The 22,985-nt window shown below is 48.3% G+C and overlaps 1 protein-coding gene across 4 annotated transcripts in view; it reads left to right on the top strand.

Annotated features, from left to right (window-relative positions):
* The window catches only part of LOC106752329 (protein outspread), a 214,409-nt gene that overhangs the window by 94,308 nt on the left and 97,116 nt on the right, over window positions 1–22,985 (top strand). For all 4 annotated transcript variants that reach the window (XM_014633954.1, XM_014633979.1, XM_014633970.1 and 1 more), the window contains exon 4: window positions 16,903–16,968. In XM_014633954.1, coding sequence (XP_014489440.1) covers window positions 16,903–16,968 — 66 coding nt within the window. The remainder of the gene's footprint in view (window positions 1–16,902; window positions 16,969–22,985) is intronic.

The raw sequence follows: 22,985 nt of genomic DNA, 5'->3' as shown, positions 1-22,985 counted from the left end.
AGCGGGGACGCGCGGTGCGCTCGCTCGTTCGCTTGGGCGGCACGACCGCTCTTATCGGGGCGATTTTATATTCCGCTTCTCGCTTCCCTCGTCGCCTCCGTTGCCTCCTGGCTTTTCTTTTCTTCTCCAGCGTGACAGCGGTGCGGTGCAGTGATTCTTCTCAATTCAATGTAGATTACACGCGTGTACTAACACGCCGCCTGTTATCGAAACATCTTCAGAGTATCGATTATGTAACTTGTCCCTTCAAGCGGGAATGTGAAAAGTAAGATTTTTTCAAATCACACTTTTCACGAGTCCACGCCGGAGGGGAAAACTCATGATCCCCTGGAGGGGTTGATTATGAATCTCTAGTGTGAATTCGTGAAGAGTATAAATTTTATCATTTGAAAACATTTCGCTTTTCACATTTCTCTTCCCCAGAGGGAAGAGTTGCGCGATCGATACCCAGATGTTTTAACACGTTTCTCGCCAGTGTCGAGGGAATAATTTCCGCGGGATATTCGGTTCCGCTGAAAACACGTACTTGCGAAGACGAATTATATATCTTCAGGTGTTTCCGTCATTCCTTTTTTCCTCTGCTCTTGATGTTCAAGAGTGAATGTCGAATATGTTGGCCGCCGCGTTAATCTCCGTTAATTATGCAAACGCTTTATCATGCGATGATTGTATTATCGAAGATGGACAAATGAATTAACGAAGATAGATAGATATTGGCTGAACTATATAACAAGGATAGAAAATAAATCAATTTACTAATAATACCAAAGATAAGGAATATAGTTGCGATGACGCGTGTGTCTCGCGCCTCCATCGGCACTCCGTTGACCGTGTAACCGACTTCTCAAGTGCAATTAATTACATTTTACATGTCATTTAATGAGCCACGGCATTACAGTACCGGTCACCGATGATCGGTCGCGGCATTTAATGCTTCAGTGCTTCCAACCTGGAAGACTCCGTTCATTCATGGGTAACACTGGACTCTTTTTCGTGGCGATCCAGAGGAAAGATCGCTTCTTTGATCCGGTCGGATCCTGTCGGTGGCGCGCTTTTACGTCTAATCGTCGATCACAATTTTTATCTCATACCCCGTACGGCGATCGCGCGGAGGAAAATACAGCGTTGTTCTTCGCGACGGTGCAGGCTTTTTCGCGTAAAGTCCGCTCGTAAAGACCGGGCGTTTAGGTAGAACGCGGTAGGCGTGCGTGCGTACTTGCGTATATACGTGCGTGCGCGCAAGGATCGCCGCTGCAAGCTCGTTACAACGACGAGCAATAATCGAGTCGTACACGTCGTCGACCCGCGGAACGGTACACTTGACCGCTATCCGGCTTTCTTTCTCTTTCCGTTGCGAACGGATAACAGCATCGGTACTCGCGGCGCTCGCAGATTGGCCGGTTGGATAAAGTTGAGGGAGAGAAGAGAGAGAGAGAGAGAGAGTAAGGGGGAGAGAGTGAGAGAGAAAGAGGAAGAGAGAAGGAGGCAGAGAAACCGGCAGAAAAAATGATCGCGCGCCATTAAGCGACGCGGATCTTCGGCACGTTCCTCCACGGTATTCTTAATTGCGCGCCCGCGATAATCTCGCGCCTAATTTATCGACGCGATAAATACGTCGGCCACGGCGTAATATCAGGCGCGATGACGAGCGACGAGCGTTGATTTACGCGTCGCGATCGATTCCTCGTGTCTCTCGCCACCTTCCCTCGTCTCCACGAGCGGAACGATCGACGACGACTCGTTACTCCGGCGGACGGAGAGAGAGAAAGAGAGAGAGGGGGGGGGGGAGGCGGACGAAGGGAGAAAGAGAGAAGGAGCAAGAGGAATTTTAGGGGTTGGCCGTCTGGCAAGCGGGAGAGGCGATAATTCCCCCGCGAAATTCTCTCCTATTCCGCTGACGGCAGCGGAGCGGATAATAAGAGGAGCCTTCTCTCTCTCTCTCTCTTTCTTTCGCGCGCTCTCGCGCACAGTTCTTACATCGTAATGTCCTTTTTATTGCGTAATACTCGTTTTGAGCAACGTTACTCGGGTTATATTGCCGCGGTAATCCGAGCGGTGGTATTTTATTAAAGCTGTATACCTGTTCGCTTCGACTTCATGGAACGTGTCTTACGACTGGTACGACATTATGTTTACAGTTCTTCTGAAACGTTCGTTGCCCGCGGAAGAGATGGAATATGAGAGAGAGAGAGAGAGAGATATATATATCGCGGACTATGATCTGCATAAACGGTTTTACCAGACGTGCGCGCGCGAGCGAGCAAACGACACCGGGAAGCTGAAGAGAGTTTTATTAAATTAACGGTACGCCGGCGTCTCGTCGAAAACCTTTTCTTCCTTTTTTTCCTGTTCTCTCCTCTCCGATCAATCCGCTTCTGCGCGCTACTCGGTACGCGCTACTACTCCGTTCTGCGCCGAGCCCGGCGATTTTCTCATACCGCGATTTCTCGGGCGCCGAGAGAAGGGTGGGTCTCTCTTTTCTTCGAACGGCAGTAAAGAAGCGTCCGCGTCGGTTCGAGAGTCGGCAGGTCGGCCGACAGGTAGAATGGGGGGGAGGAGGGAGAGGAGGAGGCCCTGGATTCAGAATCCGCGCGGCGGAGCCGTCCGCGGCTGTAAATCCGAAGATATTAATCTAATTACGATAACCCCGAGACGCGCTGCGCTTATATTCCCAACCGCGCGCGATAAATCCGGGCTTTCCTTTCCCTCCGAGACGTCCGTATTAATTGCACCGCGAATCGCAAGACGCACCGTCGACGGTCTCGCGATGTCGGATAAAATTCGCCGTGTCGGACGGATAATACGCGGATAAAAGTCGCGGCCGTGAAAATTGTATCGCGCCCGGGGTGATGCATCGCTGCGATTTCTAATTTGCGCCCGGTCGCAACGTTTCTTTTTTCTACGAGAGAAAGAGAGTGAGTGCGCTATATCTCACCGCGCTGAGGTGACTTATTTGCGCGCGGGGCGATATTCCGCGATATTACTTTCCCGACGCGATCATTGCGTCGTCGGGATTCTTCGATCCTCGCGCGATCGCGTTGGGAGGAAAGCCGCCCGACGCCGGTTTAGTTTCGTCTGCTCCCCTGTGGATCCGAGAGTTGTCTGCTCGCGCAGTCCAGGTTTTCACGGTTTATCGTCAAATTCCTTAAACACCAGAACACGTCACTTGACTTCATTCGCTCACGATGAAAAGCATTGACACGGGATATAGAAATAGCTCTCAAATCCAACTTTTCTCCTTTCCTCAGTTGTAATATTTTATATCGTGATGAAATTTTAATCAATCTCAATGCAATCCCCGAAGTTCTGTTTTCTTTCTCTTTTCTCTTATTTGTGCCAGATGGATTATCCCCCTCCCCCCTTCGTTTATTCATAAATAAATAAGCAATTCTCGGGAAAAGTGTTTGTATCACAAGAAGGAGATTTTGCTATTCCTCTTCCGCTTCTCTCTCGCAATAAATACATGAACAAAATGGATAACCAGCCGGCGATCGCTCCTACTCCGCTCTCGGAACGTCCGCCGCGTCCGTTGCCGGCATTGTCTCTTTAAATTCGATACGACCGCGAAGCAACACCGGAACATTAAAGCGAGCCCTAACGGAGCAGTATTCGTATCTATAATTGGTATTGGCGTCGTGGTAATCGCAATGGGACTTCTCTTCGCGGTCTCTCGCGGTTTCTCTCTCTTTCTCTCCCTCGTTCATGGCCGCGATTTGCAGGAAGCGGTCCGATCGCGAGGTATAGACGATTGCGCAAGTCAGCACCAGGAAGCTGTCGACGCCAGGGCCGCGATAGAGGCGGGGATAAATGTGTCTGTGCACGCACGGCCCTCGTTTTCCTCCGTGTGCTTTGGCCTTGTCACTAGTCGCCGGTTGGATTCCTCTCTGCGTCCTGCTCCTTCTCCAGCCGGCGCTTCTTCCTCGTCGTCTTTCCTTCTGTAACGAGAATATGAGGAAGAAAGGGGGGGAGAGAGAGAGAGAGAGAGAGACACGGAGAAGAAGAAGAAGAAGAGAGAAAGAGAGAGAAGGAAGGGAAGTATCTGCCGAGAAAGGAGGCAGTTGAAGCCCACTCCGAGCTTCTCCACCGAAGCACGACCGTGTAAATTGGAGGGTTATGGGATTAACCATCCGTGGTGATTAAGATTCTAACTAGATATCGATCATCGTCCGTAGGATACTCGGATCGGATTCGAGCCGATTCGCGGATCGGGAAATCAGATAGCTGCAATTTGAAATCTGCGACCACCCAGAAGTTGATCGTAAGAGTCATTTCCGAGGCGAGCCTATCATCTTCTCGTCAAGCTGAATGAAATAGTCGCAGTGATCTTCCAGTCTTTATCTATCTTCAATAATTTCCCGACAAATCCCGATAAATCTCTCTTTCGTCGTGTATAAATAATTTTAAATCGCTTCGCAGAAAGAAGAGAAGTCGTTGAAACAGGTGTCAAAAGACTACGACTCGCTAGTTTGTATCCTTCTCGTTCATTGCTGTCTTCTCCTTCTTGTTCTTCCGCCTCTTCGTCTTCGGTTCTTTCGTCACTACTCTTCGTCTTATTTCTACTTCGCTTCTGGCATTGTCCTGGTGGCGCGAGGAGTAATGTAACGGGGATTCTCGCGGACGGGATCGCGCCATTGTGTCGGGATTTATTGGACGCCGCCGCGGCTACAAAGGTTTGTCACCGCGAATTATGATTCGTACACCCGCGCGCTCCTATCCACCCCGAGAAAGTCGCCGACCAATTACCGCCCTTTCTATGCCGCGGTTGCGTTAGGCGGTTACCGCCGGGGGCGAATTTATACCGGGGGACTGATGAAACTTACGCCTCGAATCGCCGACCGTCAAGTGATACCGCGCCATAATCTTCGTCGTGAACAGAACTCGCTATAGCCGTTTTTCCCCTCGAAGTCGAAGAGATGGTGAAAACCTGAGCTGAGCGAAGACCCTCGTCAACTTTCTGGAATTTCAAACGTACTTCTTTTCTAATAAACTAAACATTTCTATGACATAGTCGTCTCTACGTACAGATCTGACTTTGCATCATCACGTATACAGAATTGCCACAGATCTGGAAAACTGAAAGAATCATCGAAATTTAAATTGGCCGGGGGAAACGTGGAAATACGTAAAAGAGCTTGGAATTTTGCTCACACAATTCCCTGAAATGCTCTTATTCTAAAGAGTACTTATAATTGTTTTTGACGTCATGTCTAACATTTACAGTCGGTGCGTTTATAACTCACGTCAGTCGCCATTTTCCGTCATAACCGTCTTCTTTTTTCCGATATTCGTTTTTTTTTTTCACTGGTCTTAATTTGCATTTAGGATTATAGTGTGTTACTAAATTTCTAAATTTCTGCAGCTAATTGTGTACGTATTGGTCGTGAAAAATTCTCCACTGTCTGGAAAATGTGGAAGAGTCGGGGAATTTCAAAATTCGTTTCCCGTAGCAACCCTGATATAAGAAATGTATCGGAAAAGATTTTTATATGATACATGAATGAAAAAAAAAAAATACATTTTAATAAATTATGTTACTTTAATGTTGTGATAAATTTGTAGAGAATTGGACGAATAATGCACGTGACTCAGAGACGTAACGAAGTGTTTCATGCCTTCGTGTCTTCTCCCCGCTTGCCAAGCAGATACGTTCTCTTTAACACCTCACTTTTTAGAGCACGAAGAGGTTGCCGCGCGCTCCCGGGCGTCGAGGGGGATTTCTAGATCTGCCGGCTGTCTAGACATCGCGCGGTCTCGATGATTTGTTCGCCGACGGGGCTACTTCGGCGGGGGTCGACCTCTCCCCGTCGAGATTAGCATCGCCGGCACTTTTTCAGCCTGGGAAAATACTGCCGCCGCGATAAATAAGCGATTAAGCGATTCGCCCGCTTCGCGGACGCTACGCCTCTCTTGCGCTAGTTTATTTAGATTCTGCACGCTCGGCTAGTGCGAAACTAACCTCGTACCCGAACTAACGTCGTGTTTCTCACGACCGCGATTGTCCGCGACTCTTTCGCAAATGATTCTCGCTTTGCTCTATTTTCGTCACTCCTTCGCTCATTCCCTCGTCAAATCCGAATCTCGGAAACTCCGATTGAGAGAATAGCCTCAACACGTAGTACACAATTAGGTTACTTTACACATTATAATAGTATATAATAGTATATACATATATATTATCATATAAAGACATTCAATTCTCGGGATAACATTGTAAAGCTATTACAGCGACAGATTAATTATTGATTCAAGTGAAAAACACATCGAGTGATCGACCATCGATTTCTCTTCATTTTCGTAAGCCTGACTTTTCAATAACTTTCTTAATAATCTTTTTTAATAACCCCTCCTAATAATCTTTTCCGCGTAACTATTTTCTGCAATCATTCGTTTGTATCGGCGATGCGTGAAGAAAAAAACATTCGGAGAAAGACGAAATAAGGGAGAGAAGAAGAGGAAGATGTAATGGATTATTTCGGGAAACGCGGAGAAAACTAGGCGGGCGGCGCGCGCAAACACGCGATCCACGTGTTTTCTCCTGCCGGGGCGGGGATTTATTTCGTTTCTCGTTTATCACGATGGCGTTTGAAACGAGATTAACTTATATGGGACCACGCGGTTCTGCTTTTCTCGTTTTAGCGGCGATAACCACCCGTGCGGCGAGGCACGCGTAGCGTTTAACATTGTAGAGCGCGTTATTTATAACGGCGCGGTGTCACGAAGTTTATGGCAGGGTGCAAATTACGACGGGGTCTCTCCCTCCCCCCCTCCCTCCCCCGGTCTTTTTTTGCGCCTCGTCCGATCGCCTTCGTTCTGTGCTCGTAAATCTGACGTATCGGGCGCAGATAAATTACGAAGTGACTGGAAGGTTAGTGCCACGTGGGTGGAAAGTCGCCTTGGCGAAATTCCGATTTGCGCGCGCACGGGACGAAAAGACGAGGTGGAGAAGGAAAGGGAGAGATGAAGAGAGAGGGAGAGAGACAGGGAGCGAAGATGGCTCGGGGAAGAGAGGAAAAAGCGAGGGGGCAGGCGGTGAAGGATAGGGCTCGAGGATTTCTTCCGTACGTTTTGGACGACGAGATATAGGACGCTCGCTTTTCTCACGGTCGCGCCGCCCGTTTCAGCTCGCGGTCTCAGGGCTGCTCCGTTTTCGCGAATAGCACGTGTGCGATTTGATTCGCGCTCGAGCGGTACGGCCGGCGCGCGCGGCCTCGGGGCGAGATTTAACAATTGCGCTTCTACACCTCGGCTATTATTACCCGAGCGAAAATTGAATATCGTTACGGGAGATTTATCCGTGCGCCAGCCGCGCCATTTGTAATTTAAACTAAAATTTCTCCCGTGAAAGCCGTCCGTAATTATAATCGTCGAGCGTTGCGATTTATCGGCTCCGACGTTACTCATCGCGATTACGATATACTTAAGAGCGCGTGTATCTTTTTTTCCTAAAACAATGTATCTTTTTTTTTCTATCATTTTCTCTCTTTACAAATCTCACAAGGCTCTCTGACATATGGGGTTGTTCGGTGATAAATTCGTGACGATTCCTACGAAGAATTCAAGGTACTTTTATAGTCGGGTCCATAACTTTACTCCGTAAAGAATTTAAATTTTTCGTAAAAATCCCGACGAATTTATCGAACAGCCCAATACAATCAGAATGTAATTTACGTGAGCCAATACAGCCGACATAGTGGCTGAAAGATGCGCGAACGAAATTATACATTCGTCAAAACTTAATCGTATATACGTAACAAATATATGACAAAATATATAATAACAAAATATATGATTAATCAAGTATATGATCATTTATTCGATTTAAATGTTAAAAATACGTAATCATTTTATTTACGTACTTCACCACCTGTGTCGGCTCTTATTGAGACACACAGATTACTGGAACACATTACAGATTACTTTTCGTTCCTGCTCGAGATACGTCGAAGAATGCTGAGCTCCCTCTCGCAATTTCCGATTCGCGACCCCATCGCGGCGGCGGCCGCGGCACATGCGCGGTTATTTTTCACGCGTCGGCTCCCGCGAGATTCGCCCGCTTCACGGTGGAACGAAGCGGCGGCACGTTCTCGCTTCGCTATTTAACCCCGGGAATGTTAAAATCGCGCGGAACACCATCGACGGGCCGCGCGCGGCGGTAGCGCGTGTGTATGTGCGATTCTTCCGGCGGGCGTGGCCGGTCGCATGGTCGCGAGCTGACGAATTACCGAGGCGCACGGTCGGCGGAGCATGAAGGGAAAAATCAGCCGAGGTCCGTGTCGGCGAGACGTTCCATCATCGTTCTCTCGCCTAAGGTGACTTCGCGAAGTACGCCGGCGTGCGCGGCGCGCGAAAACCGGTGACCCGCGACATGCCTCCACCACCTCCCGCTCCTCCTTCTCTCTTCTTCTTCTTCTTGCCGTCGTCGTCGTCGTCGTAGTCGTCGTCTCGCCCGAGATAAGCAGATTCGTATCGCTCTCTCGTTTACAACGCGCCTTGGAAATACGGCCGGCCGATATCTCTCTCGCGCCTCGCGGTAACGCTCCTGTCGGCTTGTAAAACGTTGATCAGCCAGTATATCGATAGGATCGCGCGCCGCCATGAGAACCCGCTTCTTTCTTTCTCCCTCTCTCTCTCTCTCTTTCCTTGGCGTGAGGAGCGCTATCGATCTTGCTCCTCTGTCGATCCTTAACGCTCCGAACCCCTGGGACCATTTATTACTCGGGCGCGGCAGTGTAAACTGTCGCGTCTTTCGCGAAAAATATACGTGCGAATGTGTATCATGCGGGCTATCCGTGAGAATTGTGCAAACCGTCGCTCGTGGTAAAAGTGCGCGCGGATGGAGTTGACTCGCCGCGAGAGAGTGTCGGGTTGTGTTTGAAGTATATTTATGTTGTACTAAGTGAGGCAATAATTGTTATCACCTTGAATATCTTGGAGGTTTGAGGGCAGAAGGGAAATTGATCGTACAAAAATATCGCATCGATATCAACGGTCATTACTTCGAACGTCTTCTGTAAATGCAAACCTCCTTCATCTTCGTCCAGTTGTTAATGAGACTTTTTATCTTTCGAAAATATTCGAAGTGGTAATAGTCATTGTCTGCCTCATCCTGTATGTTATATTTTTTATTATTTTTACATTTCTTTCATTCGGATCAGTTGTACGATCGCTGGCCTTCATTGACGTATTTATTCATCGACGAGTCTTGTGAAATCTTATAAAACGGCACTCGTGTTAGTTAATTGGCGACTTTTCGCCGATGTCTCTGGTTCGCAGGTTCAGCCGAAGGATAACGATTTCTTTGCGACTCGATAACTCGTCGCTCGCGGAGCCGTTATCCTGGCGTTAGATTCCGCTTCTGAAATCGCGACTGGTCACTTTCATCAAGCTCGAGTGTCTCTCTCTTTCACTCGGTATGCAATCGCCGATAACGATAACGAAAACGGGTCGCGGAAGCGAGCGGTGTCGATCGGATCGATCGTTTTTGCCTGTACTGCTTATCGTCGTCGCGCGGACGCACCGGAACTCTGATTTCTCCGCTCGAATCCGTCGTGGAACCTTTCTCCTCACGAAAAAGAAGGAGAAAACGACGTTCGCCGGCTCGGTCGAAATTAACGCGTGGAAATTACCGGATAAAAATTATCATGTCCCGGAAATAGGTCAGCAGGAGTTAAAATGTAGCTGTAATGGCAACATCCAATTACTATTGATAGTCGTTATTTGAAATTTACTTCACGTAAGATGCTCAGATCTGAATTTATGTAAAAGTTTTTATAAGAATTTATATAAGAATTTATATAAAGATCTGAAATTTTTCAATCAAACCACACACACTCATACACACACTGGAAAAAAGTATAGTTACTTTCTCAGCTGTACTCTTTCTTAACTACCAAAATAATAGTAGCAATGTGCATGTAAACTTATTATCACTGATATTATAATAACGCTTACTAGAAAAATGCCTCGCCTGAGTGCAATTATTTCACTGTGATAATTACAAATGCCAAATATTTTTCTCTCAGCGTATGATACACGGCAACATATTTGTAATTACGCGATTGTGAGAATCGCAAAGCTCACATTTAACTCTTCAGTCAAATCCGAGTATCTTACGTGAAACAAACTTCAAATAACGACCACTGAAAAGGCGTTAAACGTAAAACTGATTTCACTCGAAGGTATATCCGGGTGCTGAATTGAAAATCAGAGGTGTGAATTTTTCTTGATAATACTAATTGATTCATTCAAACACGGCCGACACGCCTTGATATTCTCCGCGTGCGCAAAGAACACGAGAGGAATATCTCTCGGCCCTGCTCTTAGACTGAACGAATTTCACGAACGCATACACGCTCAGCTGGCGGACCGTCGTTCCTCGGTCTCGCGTATTCGGGCCACGCCAATTAGCCGGACACCGGACACCGCGCGTACCGAACAAACGATCGTTCTTCGTCGCGTTATCCATCGAACGCGCGCGTGCACGTCGCGCTGGCATCGACTTTCACTCCTGCTACCGTAATCGACGTTACGTACTTTCCCCCGAACGCACCTGTCTAAGGTACGGACGATAATTAAATGAGCCGCGTACGCCCGTCATATCGTGTCTCGCGTCGCGTTCAGACATTGTTGGCTCGTTTTAATTGACGGCGGCCGCTGTCTGAATTACGCGAGAGCCGCGTGTGTGCGTCTGTGTAACGAGAACGCGATGGTGGCGCGCTCGCGACGCTGATCGTATCGCCGGTGCGGAGATAAATGCCGTAATGAGGCTAATAATAATCACGGGCTCGGGCTAGAGACCGCTGACAGTATAATCGCGTGCGTCGAATAACTATATCGGAATTACGGTTTTCTTCGACGACGCGAGATCGACGTTCCACACCTTACCTCTGATCGCGTGTAAAAGTAAGGGGAAAAGGGAGAAAAGGTAAAACAAGGCTGAATCGCGAGACGACAGAAATCCAGCGCGCACGCGACCGAATACAAAGCAGCTTGTGCTAATAAACAAGGTGGACCAATAACTATAATACTTGGAGTATCTTGGAAAAATGGAAATATTTTACTGACAACTGGATGGAAAAGGTTTACAGAGCGTTGTAATGGATATTGTAATGGATATCGAGGCCGAAAATAACGATAATTTCTCATAATGCGTTTCACTAAGAGAAGTTCCGCTAAAATGATTTTCGGTAACTCAACTGTATCTTCTTCTCCTGGTCTTAATCCGAAAAATAGAAATAGCAATACGCACATAAAATTATCATCATCATTGTCATTATGATAACTCCAATTAAAACAATGGTTCTTCCGACTATAATTCTTTCATTTATACGATTATAGTTACAAATATCAAATATTCCTTTCTCAATGTGGATGAGTTTCTCCCATTCTCTCATATTTCGAAGATATTCGAGGTGATGAGTAATAGCTATTGCCTCACATTCTGTATAACGATAATAATGATAATAATTATTATTAGAAAATACATAAATGGTGGCGCGTTGAGCGACAGCTGAATCGGATAATCGAGGTTGACTTCCACTTGATCGTGGTCACTTTCGAAACGTTTTATCGTTGCCCGTGACGCGCGCGCTGTGTGTACGAGCTTCTCGTTTCGCGTCGACGATGTGGCCGAGACGCGCACTCGCGCGCCGGGTACTCGCGCAAAAGTATTAGTCACGCTATTGCGAGCATGACTTTTCATCCTATCGTCGTGCTATTACCGACGTGTTTCTTTTCGAGCGGCCACAGATTAGACGGCGTGGCCGTTGCGCGGAGTGCTCCACAATCCCATACCGTGACTGCATCGTAAGCTCGCGTCGATCGTGAGAGGTGCCGACCGGGGGAGACTTCTCGTAGAATAATCGAGCGCTAGGGATCCCGGGCGGCAGGAGCTCGACAAGTGGAGGCAAATCCCCGCGTCGCTTTATTCAACATCAGCGGACATCCCCGAGAATGAAAAAAAAAATCTTCGATAAATTTCCACAGCGTGACGTGTGAAAGAATATTTTTGATTAATTATTTTATGCAATTGTTTTAACCTCAAACATTAACACACCGTTTTTTATACGAAGTTAACGGCAGCCTCTCTACAATAGCGATGATATGTTTCTTCACGTGGTACCCGCGCGAGGAATATGAGAGTATCAAAGACGTTACATATTTTAAAAAAATCGTTTTGACGCTAATTATTTTATAAAGATGCTATAATCTCGATTGAAAAAACGCAATGTTTATACGAGACCTTGACGTGACTGCGAATGCAAACGAAGTATCGCGTTGCGCCCGTGCGAGTTACAGAGTACGGGAACGTCGAGAACAATGCGCAGCATCGAACGCAGGTACGGTACCAAGGTGCACCGCGAACCCTTATGAAGGATCCGCGATGTTTCATTCCGGTTATTCGGGCCGGACGGGGAAAAGAGGATCGGCCGAATCGCGGATTCCGTCGATGGGGGATCGCGCGGAATAGCGTTGGGTCACGTTACCGTTGTGGTCGGGGATCGGCCGGTCGATCCCTTCGGCAACCTCGGCGACGGTCTCCGCATGGTAGCACGCCACGCTAACAGCCACGCCAGCAAGATCGTGAGGCGAAACACGAACAGAGACCTGACGACGACGGCGACGGTGAAGATACGGCCGCGATCGGTGACCAGGAAGTCGTAAGGGGAAGTCGGGACATTCGGTGCCGAGTTACTTCGTCACGAACACCTCGCAGCGCTCTGCCGCGATCGACATGGCGGGACGATCGGTCGCATGATCGACGATCTTCAATAACCCCCGTGATCGCGACATCTCGATGTGTTACGCGCCTTCGGTCCGTTATCGCGGAGGGAGGTCCGGATTTGGAATAAAATTTTGCTCGATAAATCGACGAACGTGTCGGAGCGAATGCAGATTTGGTAAAATTCCACGGAAAAAAGAAAGAAAATTCTACATTGGAGAATAGTGCCGTTGTATCGATAGCATTGGTCTACAGCGCCGTAATTGGAGCGAATCTTTTTGATTCAATAGCGATGTCATTGAAACTAATACTCAAATTAGCGAAATAATGTGTATGATGTATTAATTTCAATAATATTGCTATTGTATCAAGAAGATTTACTAGGATTACAGCACTGCCGGTCAATTCTGTGTACATTTTTTTTATGCGTTAAATAAAATTTTTGCTTACGAATTTAATAATGAAAAAGAAAGAATTAGAAAAAGAATGGTTCATTTCTCCGTCACGGATATTTTCTATTACTTAACTAAGAGGCACTTTCTCACATTAATAAATTATTATTTTTATTGTATTATCGCGCGTGGGAGACACTTGTCTCTTTTGTCTGTTTTGAAAACCCGAGCACGCATTTAGGAAAAGTCGTACAATCGAGATGTTATCGCGCTGAACTTTGGCTATCCTCGCGATGACTGCTCCGAATGATCGGAACTGGTCGAACGAGAAAGGCCTCGAGACCGTAGGCGGTATTAACAGCCGCTCGTTCAAACCAGGAAGATGCGGTAGGTCAAGATTATGCGGGTTCCCCGATATACGAAATTACGACGTGCGCTCTCTAGAGAACGCTTCGCCATTAACGAAGTCTGCAGAGGTCTCTCCGAGTCCTTCGATGATTACATAAAACAGGATAATCCCACGTTCGCTCTTTCTAACATCTCGAATCACATTATCACGACTGTACTCACATTTTTTTTTAATGGCCCGCAATTAACAGTTCGATCATCAATAGATATAAATCAGTTAAATTAACTTACCTTACAGAAGGAGAGATATCGGGTCAGTGAAAAAGTCTGGTCCGATTTTCTGTCTCCGTTGATGGTGAACTCTTTTACGATATTTCTACGATATCATACGGTGAAAAAGAATGCTATTCAAACGTTGGCAAAGGATCGTAGAAATCACGGGAAGAAGGTTCGGTTTAACTTACGCGAAAATTTGAGGAATCCACGTGAAAAATTGACGGAAATTACGTTGAAAACCAATTTGTGTGTAATTTGACGGGAAACCAGAATAGTTCTGCACGGAGAAACAGTTTGGTTGTATTTACCTGACGATGAACGAACCAAGTGCGTTTTCGTGGAGAGAAACGGAATTTCTGGTTCTTACGTTAGCCAAATTCGGTTCTCATAATCATGAATTACCTCCGACCAAAACGCCTTAGAAGTTCGCTCAATGAATATTAACTTTTCCCGTGCAAAAAACTGGGTGGTTTCCCGTCAAATCACGCCTGAATCCTATTTTCAATATAGAACCCGAAATCTCGCCGTTCCGCTGCTCGGGTTGCGCGCGTTGCACACGAGCGAGAGATTGCGCGCGAAGCGGCGGGAGGCTAAGAGGAGAGGAGTCGTCCCATGCTTTCTCTCCCTTGTGCCGTCTTAATCCTCTCGCGCGCGCATTGTGTCGTCGGTCGGGCCATTGCGTCGTCCGGCCTGCCGCCGTTTCTTCTCTTCCTCTCTTCCTCCGCGAGAGAGATCTTCCCACGCACGTGCCGGAGTCCACACGTACCGGGTCCACGTACGGGCCCCCTAGTGAATAATTACCAGATGAAGATACCGCTGCCGTGGTGTGTGTAGGCTGAAATCTCTCTCTCTCTCTCTCGCTCTCTTCCTCGCCGGCGGTCCCTCGGCGAGGATTTTGCAACGGTACCTATGTGCCTATTCCGCGGGGGACGACGACATGTCCCTTCGCGGATAAGAACGGCGATTCGACCGCGTCGGTTCCGGGGATCGCGGTGTGATCGGGCGCGTTGGTGTCGCTCCAATGCTACGTAACGGTTTTCAACGCTTTATTTAGCACGGCCGGCGACGAGGACGTGTGGAAAACGCGTGAAAGAGGCGCTTATGCGCGAGCTTTTCCCGATTGACTTTCCTTAATTAATCTCCGTAGACCGCGAGAGCGGTTTAATAACGCCTCGCTATGAGTTCCTATGTTTATGCGTGCGCGCGTGTACGTATGTGTGCGTGCGTTCAGTATATGATTTTATAAAAACGTCGGATATTACACTCTCGTATATTTCGCTGCTCGCGCAAGTCCAATTGAAATGGCGTATCGGCTTTTCTGTGTCAACGCAGCATACGTCGCGCGCCCACCACGCGGGTGCAAGGAGGTCAAGCGATACGGCCGGTCGCATACTGCGTGTGCGCGCGAACTTTACACGTTACGCACCGTAATTTGCATACAATCGCGCCGCGCGCGAACCTCACGGCGGTCGCTCGCTCTATAAACGTCCGCGCGATGTTCCATCGAATCTGCGCGCCCGTCAAATTCGCGCGTATCCCCGCCGAGGAGCGTAAATCTTCGCGCGGGTAACGCGCGGTGAAAGCGCCGCTTTTATGAACTCCCCCGTCCGGATTGAACGCGGGGACAATGTGAAGGCACGACGACACGTGTCGCGAGGCTCGAGGAGCAGAAAGCTTTCACTGTGAAAACGGAGGCTCTTAGATCTATGATCAGATTCACGGAGTTGAAGGCCGAGGTGAGCGCCGTACTTGTTTGTTTTTGCGTCTAGAAGGAGAAGACAGTAGTGTTAAATCGGAGAGGTGTCCGCTAACCGCATTTTTCTGACAGCCGCACACCGCAGCGCAGGGTCGATCAGCATCGCGGAAAAGAGGTTTCGTCTCATATTTAGGATGAGAATGGGATTCCGAATTGGCATCGTTGTGGGATCGATTTTGGGATAACTTGGAGTATTCTGATCGAGATCTGTGTTTGGGAAAATCTGGATAAATTTCTATGCGGGGCCATTGAGACGCTATCGGAATTTCTTGTTTCTCATTTTAACTTTATTTTATTAATCCAATTCTTCTCTGTTTCGACACCTTTTGTTTCTTATATTAATTCCTTACACATATTGCTGTCTTCCTTATGTCTCTCTATGCATCTACTTACTTTCCTCAATACTTATTTTCGTCCTTTTCTCTCTGTATATTTCTTTATGTTAATCTAAACGCACCTCAACTCATGCGTGTATTCACTTCCTCGGAGGGCACACCTTAGAATGTCAAGAAAACGCTCTTATATCTATCTATCTTTTTAATAGGTCGCGGACAACTTATTTTCAAGTCTGCAACTCTCTCAACAGAGTGGAAATAGAAATCCTACGGGTGGGTACACGGCTCTCTCGCAGGTCTTTCAACTCGGCGGGAAAGATTCCGTCGCGGCGGAAATTCGAACGATGAATTTCGCCGATAAGCGATAAGCCCGGGGGTCCCGCGCGCGAAAGTCGCTCGCTGCGAAGTCGCCGGCGCGAATGATCGTAGAAAAGCGGCGCGAAAAGCGGCGCGCGACGAAGTTTTTCGCGGGGCTCCGCGAACGAGAGAGAAATCGTGACGATCCGCCGTCACTGGCTGCTGCCGGCGTGTCGTGTTGCTTCTTTCCTTCGTGCTCCTCCCCGTCGACTTTGTTTCTAATTAACGGCTGCCGCGTGCTAATTGTCCAGCTGACGTAGCGGGAGGCCTTTGGAGATTCTTTAAGGCGGATCGAACAGGTTCAGGCCTCGGGGTTTCGCACGAGATTGTTTTCTCCCGGCGTAAGAATGCTACGTTTCTACGAAAATTGCGAAGCCGCACCGTGGAAAGTTCCCGCTGCGTTTTTCCCAGCGCGCGCGCGCGCTGACCGTAATCCTATCCCTTGTGAAATCATTACAGGGATCGCGATAATTATCCTCGATAAGCCTAGTTACTTTATTGTAATGCTGAGAGTCGAGAATTCGAGAAAAATTCGTGAGCTTCCCCCCGCGTTTCGTTATTTGTTATCGCCTCGCGTGAAATTGAGATGGTGAATTTTTTTCGTTGGAAATTCCCTCGGGCGAAATTCGTTCTGGTTAATTTTCATCGATGTGATGTTCAGGCGGCGAGGCTTGTGAATGTCCTCCACTAAGTGTCGGCGTGATTTCTGTGTTTCAGAGATGGCAACGGAGGTGGTTCGTCCTCTACGACGACGGGGAGCTGACGTACTCCGTGGACGAACACGTAAGTAAGCTCTTATAATTCGTAATGTGACGCTCAAGGCGATCTCCGCGACGGATCGAATCCCTTGAAGAGTCCGCCTCTCGGCCGCGCGCAAAAAAGCCGCTTTGCCGTCGACAAATCCATTTATCGTATTGATACGGATTCCCGTTCTCTCCGTCGTTACCGTCGGCTGGATGCGATATTTATGACGAAAGTGTTGTGTATTTTTGCAAACCGCGCGCAATCCCTCGAATTGTTCTCCGAAACCTCTGATATATCGGAGTGACAAATTAATTCCTATGTTGATTGAATCTATTGGCAGGTGTACGTCTTAAACGTATACGTGAGTAATGAACAAATGACATTTTTTGATTTTAGACATTTTACAGTGTCGGAAAGTTTATGAAATTATAAAATTTAAATCGTACAATTTTGACATATCGTTCGCGTCGCTGGTAATTCGTGAGAGATACGTATCACGTGACAAATTAGCTTCCACGGCTCGGGGCACATCTATACGTTAAGTTTCAGACTCATTCGAATTAACTTGGATTATCCCCGAAAAATGCATTTCTCGATCGAAAACATCGCGTTGCGCACAGTGACAGGGATTATATATTTTTTTCCCCCGCCTCGAGTATTTCCTTTTCTTTTAACCGCGACGAAAGAATAATAAACAGTATGTAAAGTTATTTATCGAGCAGTGCGAGGGAGAAAGAACGAGACTCGCGCGACGTCGCGGATGTTACCGGCGTGCCGAGCGGATAACGATTCGAAAATACGGCGGACACGAGTCGAGCGCGGCGAAGGTTTGAGTATCGCGAACTGCCGGAGTTCGAACGAGCGTTACTCCAGGCAGTGAATCAAGATCCGCCTGCCGGCGGTCCCTGGCTATCCTCACGGAGGAGGAGGAGGCGACCAGGTGTGTAAGCAGGAGGTCGGAGCCGCGATTGTACTCCCGGTGGGCCCGCACGCATCATCAGCCGGCGCCGTTTACCGAGCACATCGAGCAACGTCGGCGGCGGGCGCGTCGCGCTCAGAATGTTGCTATAAATGACGATCCTCCCCTTTGCCTCACGCCCTCTTGCCCTCTCTCTGCCGGCCGCTTCGATCCGCCGGTGGTACATCTTGGATTTCCGCTTCCTGGTGTCGATGCGGACGCGGAAACTCTTTCAGCCCGTCAGAATTGATTTACGCACGGACGGACGGCCAGAATAGAATTCATTACTGTCCCTCAAGAACGTCGTCGTGCGCGCTTGACGACGAGCACAGCAGCAGCGGCGCGAAGCGTCGCGCCGCGGCCGCGTTGTAGTACACGGGAGGCCAGCGCCTCAATGGCGAGTTCAGGTAGACGTGAGCGGTCACTCTCGGCCCCGGTGAATGGGCTCGTCTTTTTCCCGTTTGGCAATCACACGCGCGCGAGCTTGTATCAGCTGTCCACATTTTCCCGTCCGCGATCGGATCTTCTCTCGGCGAAATCTCTCGATTATTTCCATTTGGAAAATTACGCTCTGTAACAAGCGCGATGAATGCGCGGGCAGGTTGTCGCAGTGAAAGGCAATTGAAACGGTAATCGATTAAATTGGAATAATTGAAAGTTCAATAATCGGATGTGAAGTAATTAATAACCATTGCGTCTTCACGTTCACCGCCGACCTTCCCTTGGCGAAATTTCGATAAGTTTATCGTAGGAAAAATGGTGCTCGATATAATAGATTTAATGACACAATTATATGATATTATCGCGGTGGAAAGTGGTCGAAGTGTAATTGAATTAATTGAAATTTCGCTCGGCTGTGAATTTTTCTCGCCCGAACGTCTCGCGCTAGATAATTTGCGGCCGGGAAAGAAAGCGTGCGATGAGTTATGGCGAGCGCGCGCGTGCTTCAAAGTTAACTGATTTCGCGCTCGGATCGACGCCGCGCGGCGCGGTGTCTTCGGAAACGGTTTCCACTTTTGATTAATGTGTAAACTTATCTCCCGTTCTCCCCGAGACACGGCCGCGTGGTGCATAAAATAGAAGAGAAAAAACGGTAAGGAAAGAAAAGGAGAAAAGAGGAAAAAATGAGGGAGGGGTTATATATCGGGTCTGCGCGCATAAATTGAACGGAATTGCCGTCAGCCTTGAGGTGTCCTTTACCCTTTATTTAAATCACTCTGTGAAAGAGCGATTGTGGAGATGGCACACACGGCGCAACTGAGGTCTTTGTAGGCACTCATCCACTTCTCTCTCTCTCTCTTTCTCTCTCCCTCCGACACACGGCGTGTCCGGCCATCCTCGAACCCAGATTAATGATCCGGTCTGGAGGCTTAAGAGGGCCATTCGTTTCGAGAATAATCTCGGCCGAAAAATGCGAAAAGATAATAACCGGTATACGGTGGACGCCCGGTCTACCCCCGTTGTGACTACGGAGAACAGAAGTCGTCCTGGTCGTCCTTGGCGCGGGGAATGAGAAATTGGGCTAACGGGTCGAAATAAGTCAGTCGAAAGCAGCCCCGCGTGTCTCCGTTTGTGTCCCGAGACGCCGCGAATCATAATCTCGCTGATGACGCCGCTCTCGTTATATGCCCGCGATCACGGCCGCGTACCTCCTCCTCCTTCACCTTCTACTTCTTCATCGTCTTTCTCACCGGAGTCGATCTACAGCTACGTAGCTCTGCGCGGATATCCGTTCGTGGAAGAGTTACCTCGGCCGCGAGCCCGACGCCCGTAAATTAGCTTCCCGGAACTTCGGAAGGAAGGAACAGCCGGAATGCTCCAACGAACGAACGAGCACCGGTTTGAAGGAGGAGGAGGAGGTGGTGGATCACTCGTTGTGCGGAGCTTCTTGCCGCTTCGAGTATCGCGGAGTATCGCCGGCTCGTTTCGAGTGCAACTAGGACTGGAGCTATCTCAGACTCGCGATAAGCGACGTTCGCTCGTTCCTTTGACCGATACATACATCAATAACCGACTCGAGCATTCCTGTCTGTCGCTTTTATCGCTGCTATTGCTACCGGCTAGCCGTTCGCAATTCCTCGATGCGCATTTCGAGATTCTCGAAGTCGTGTAAGTTACTCTCCGCTTCGCTCATCTACGAATCGAGCCACATTTCTTCGTGCGCGCATCGGATTCGGATTAGTGACGTCACTTTTAATTATCCGGACAACTGATTTTTCCAACGAAATAAATGGATCACTTTAAATAATAAAAAATTAACTACACTTGACGCATCGTGCTTCGATCGGACTAGTAGTATCGATTTCGACCGCCAGCCGGACATGCGGCTGATTACAGATGTCACCTGAACAATTGACCTCTCGAACGAAATAAACCCGATATTTGTCTACTTTAAATAATAAAAAAAAATGAGCTACACTCGGCGCGTCGTGCTTCGATCGGAGGGCGCGCTTTTTCAGCGTTTTCCCGCCGGCGTCCTTGTCGCGATTGAGAGATCGGGCTAACGTTCCGTGAATAATCGCGGCGTGGCGACTCCGCCGTTGCATTTAGCACCGATACATCATCATCCCGACTATCGGCCGAAATTATGGCCGCCATTAATTTGCCCTCACGACTTTGTATCGCGCGCGTTGTTCTCTCGGCTCCGCCGGCGCGCAGGGGTAGATCCGTGGCGAAGCTTACGAACGCCGGCCGTACGAACGAACGAACGAATAGCGTAGCCGCGAACGAGCCGCTGATGGTCTTTTTCTGCCGATCTGTAATTTGTTCTGTCATGAATCGTCGGCGGGGCCCGCGGTCGTGGGAGATCCCGCGGAAGACCGATTGCTTTCGAAACAAAGCCCGCTCTTACCTGTCTTCGGCCAACGCCGGGGAACTGGGCGCGCGAGTAACAGGCATTACGCCTCCACCCTGCGCGCGCGCGCACGCTCGCTCGCTCGAATTGAATCCGAGGTAACCAACCGCCGTCGCGCACGGTCGCGAGGTTAAAAATAATGGATGCCGGTTTTGCCCCTACGGCAGTATCCGCGGTAATTGCCTGCGGGATAAGACCTCCTCCTCCGTCGGCGGCCGCGCGAATATCCGTGGGGTCACGTAAATGAAGGCTATTCCTACCGAAGTCCGCGGTTCTGTCCCGATGGACAGAGGAGACCCTCGCTAAGGACGTTTCGGTCCGCGCCCCCTTTTATCTCGCGTCACGCTCATTAATACCTCCACTTATCGCACGCTGAAATTTTTGCCGGTCCTCCGTCGGATTTCAAGAACTCGCTCGGAACCGGATAAGAGCGTTTATTAAGCATCACGTGTAAGCCGAGCCCTCCGAGAACATTATCTGAGGAGATGATTACCGCGTGAGTGGCATCGGTCGTCAAAATATTAACACGTTCATCGTCGCGTTGACTTTCGTCCGGTGTAGGCGGAAAAGGGGAATGCTGGAATCAAGTAAACGTAACGTCACCTGTTTTTCAGCCTCATAAATCGAGTAACGTTTTTATCAATTTAAGAATATTTTATATAACATATATAGTTTGTAATGAATAGTCTTACTTGAACGTAGTAATATCGAAATTTGTAAATGTATTACTGAATATGATTGTAAAATGGTTCTGTGTTTAAGAAAGTATTTATTCATTCTAAGCGAAATCTAGCGATGTTAAATTTAGACTTTTCTGTCCAGTAAGTGTATTTTCTAAAAATAAATTTTTAATACATACAATTAAATATCTACTTATACGAGGCGACTATTGTATATATATAGTCAATTATATTTCTCTATTTTTAATAAACATTTGCGAAAAAGTATAGGAGTGACCATTTCACTTGGATCAAGTAAATATTACTTGAAAGGTAGCAATGTCTTTTTCAGTGTACACAATTTCTTTATTATAGGTACGATAAATAGATATAACTCGAGATACACGACCTATCATTTGCATAATATGTAAAACATTATTTACTTTATTTCTCCTTGACTCCCTGTTGACCTTATCATTAATTCCTCGAATGCAATTATTTATACCTCGCGCATAATTTATGATAAGACGCGATTCAATTCAATGTTAAATCGAGAGTCCTAAAACGAAGATTAGAATTCGATTAATCCGGACAAGACGAGTCGAGATGATAATTCATTTATTCGTCAAATTCTAATCTCCAATCCGCTATCATATCGATCTCTCTCTCTCTCTCTCTCTCTCTAATGCCTAGTCCGGGCTTTGCATTATATGAAACAACTGAGTGTATTTGCATTCTGACTGACTGACGGAATGAATGAACAAATGAATGAACGTGCGAATATAGTTTCACGATAATTAGTCCATCGCACGGTATCTCCGGCAGAGCGGAGCGCGCGACGCGCCTTAATAAAGGCTCCTCGCCGCGGCGGCGGCGCGTTTTCGAGATCCGACTTTCGCGCAGCGCAAAATTAAAAACTGATTGTATCTCGGCGCGGCTTGCACGCACGCACGCGGGCGGGCGAGCGTGCATGCGTGACTTTTCGAACGAGTCGTTTATCCCGCGAAATCGCCCCGGTAACGAGTAGCATTCTCGAGATGCTCCGTTCGTTCGCTCGCTCCTTCCCTCGCGCTCTTGTTTCGCCGGCCGTGTGGCTAATTCGTTTAATTACACCGGCGTAAATCAGCCGCTCTCGGTCTCGGTAATCGGCTGCAGCCATCGGATTCTCGCGAATTATTCGCGAAAGAGCCGCCGATTCGCCTTCTCTCCGCGGCGATACGAAAGTGAAATGGACTTTCGCGAGCTACGGCCGAGACGGAAGGACGGGCGGTCGGAGAGGGAGAAGGGTAATTAATGGCGTATCAGAATCAGGATCGAAAGATCCAATTTTCTGATCACCTCGGCGATCCGAGTCCTTGAGGTCGCCCGAGACCGAGAGAGCGGCCGAGAAATAATTGAAACGATTTATTCCGCGATTCGCGCAAACTTGCGCCGAGCCGCGAGGTCGGTTCTCCCCCCCGTCCCGTTCGTTCATTTGCGCACGATGAATCTGCATAATCGTGCTTTTCGACGAACGAACGGACGTCACCGTCTCGTCGTCAGCTGGAGAACTCGCGTCGTCCACCCCGAGGAAGACAACCGCCGG

The sequence above is a fragment of the Dinoponera quadriceps genome, unplaced genomic scaffold (assembly GCF_001313825.1).
Source record: "Dinoponera quadriceps isolate SergipeBrazil2010 unplaced genomic scaffold, ASM131382v1 scaffold96, whole genome shotgun sequence".
Taxonomy (NCBI): Eukaryota; Metazoa; Arthropoda; class Insecta; order Hymenoptera; family Formicidae; genus Dinoponera; species Dinoponera quadriceps.
The sequence above is the reverse complement of the archived record's forward strand: the minus strand, read 5'-3'. Positions and strand labels throughout refer to the sequence as shown.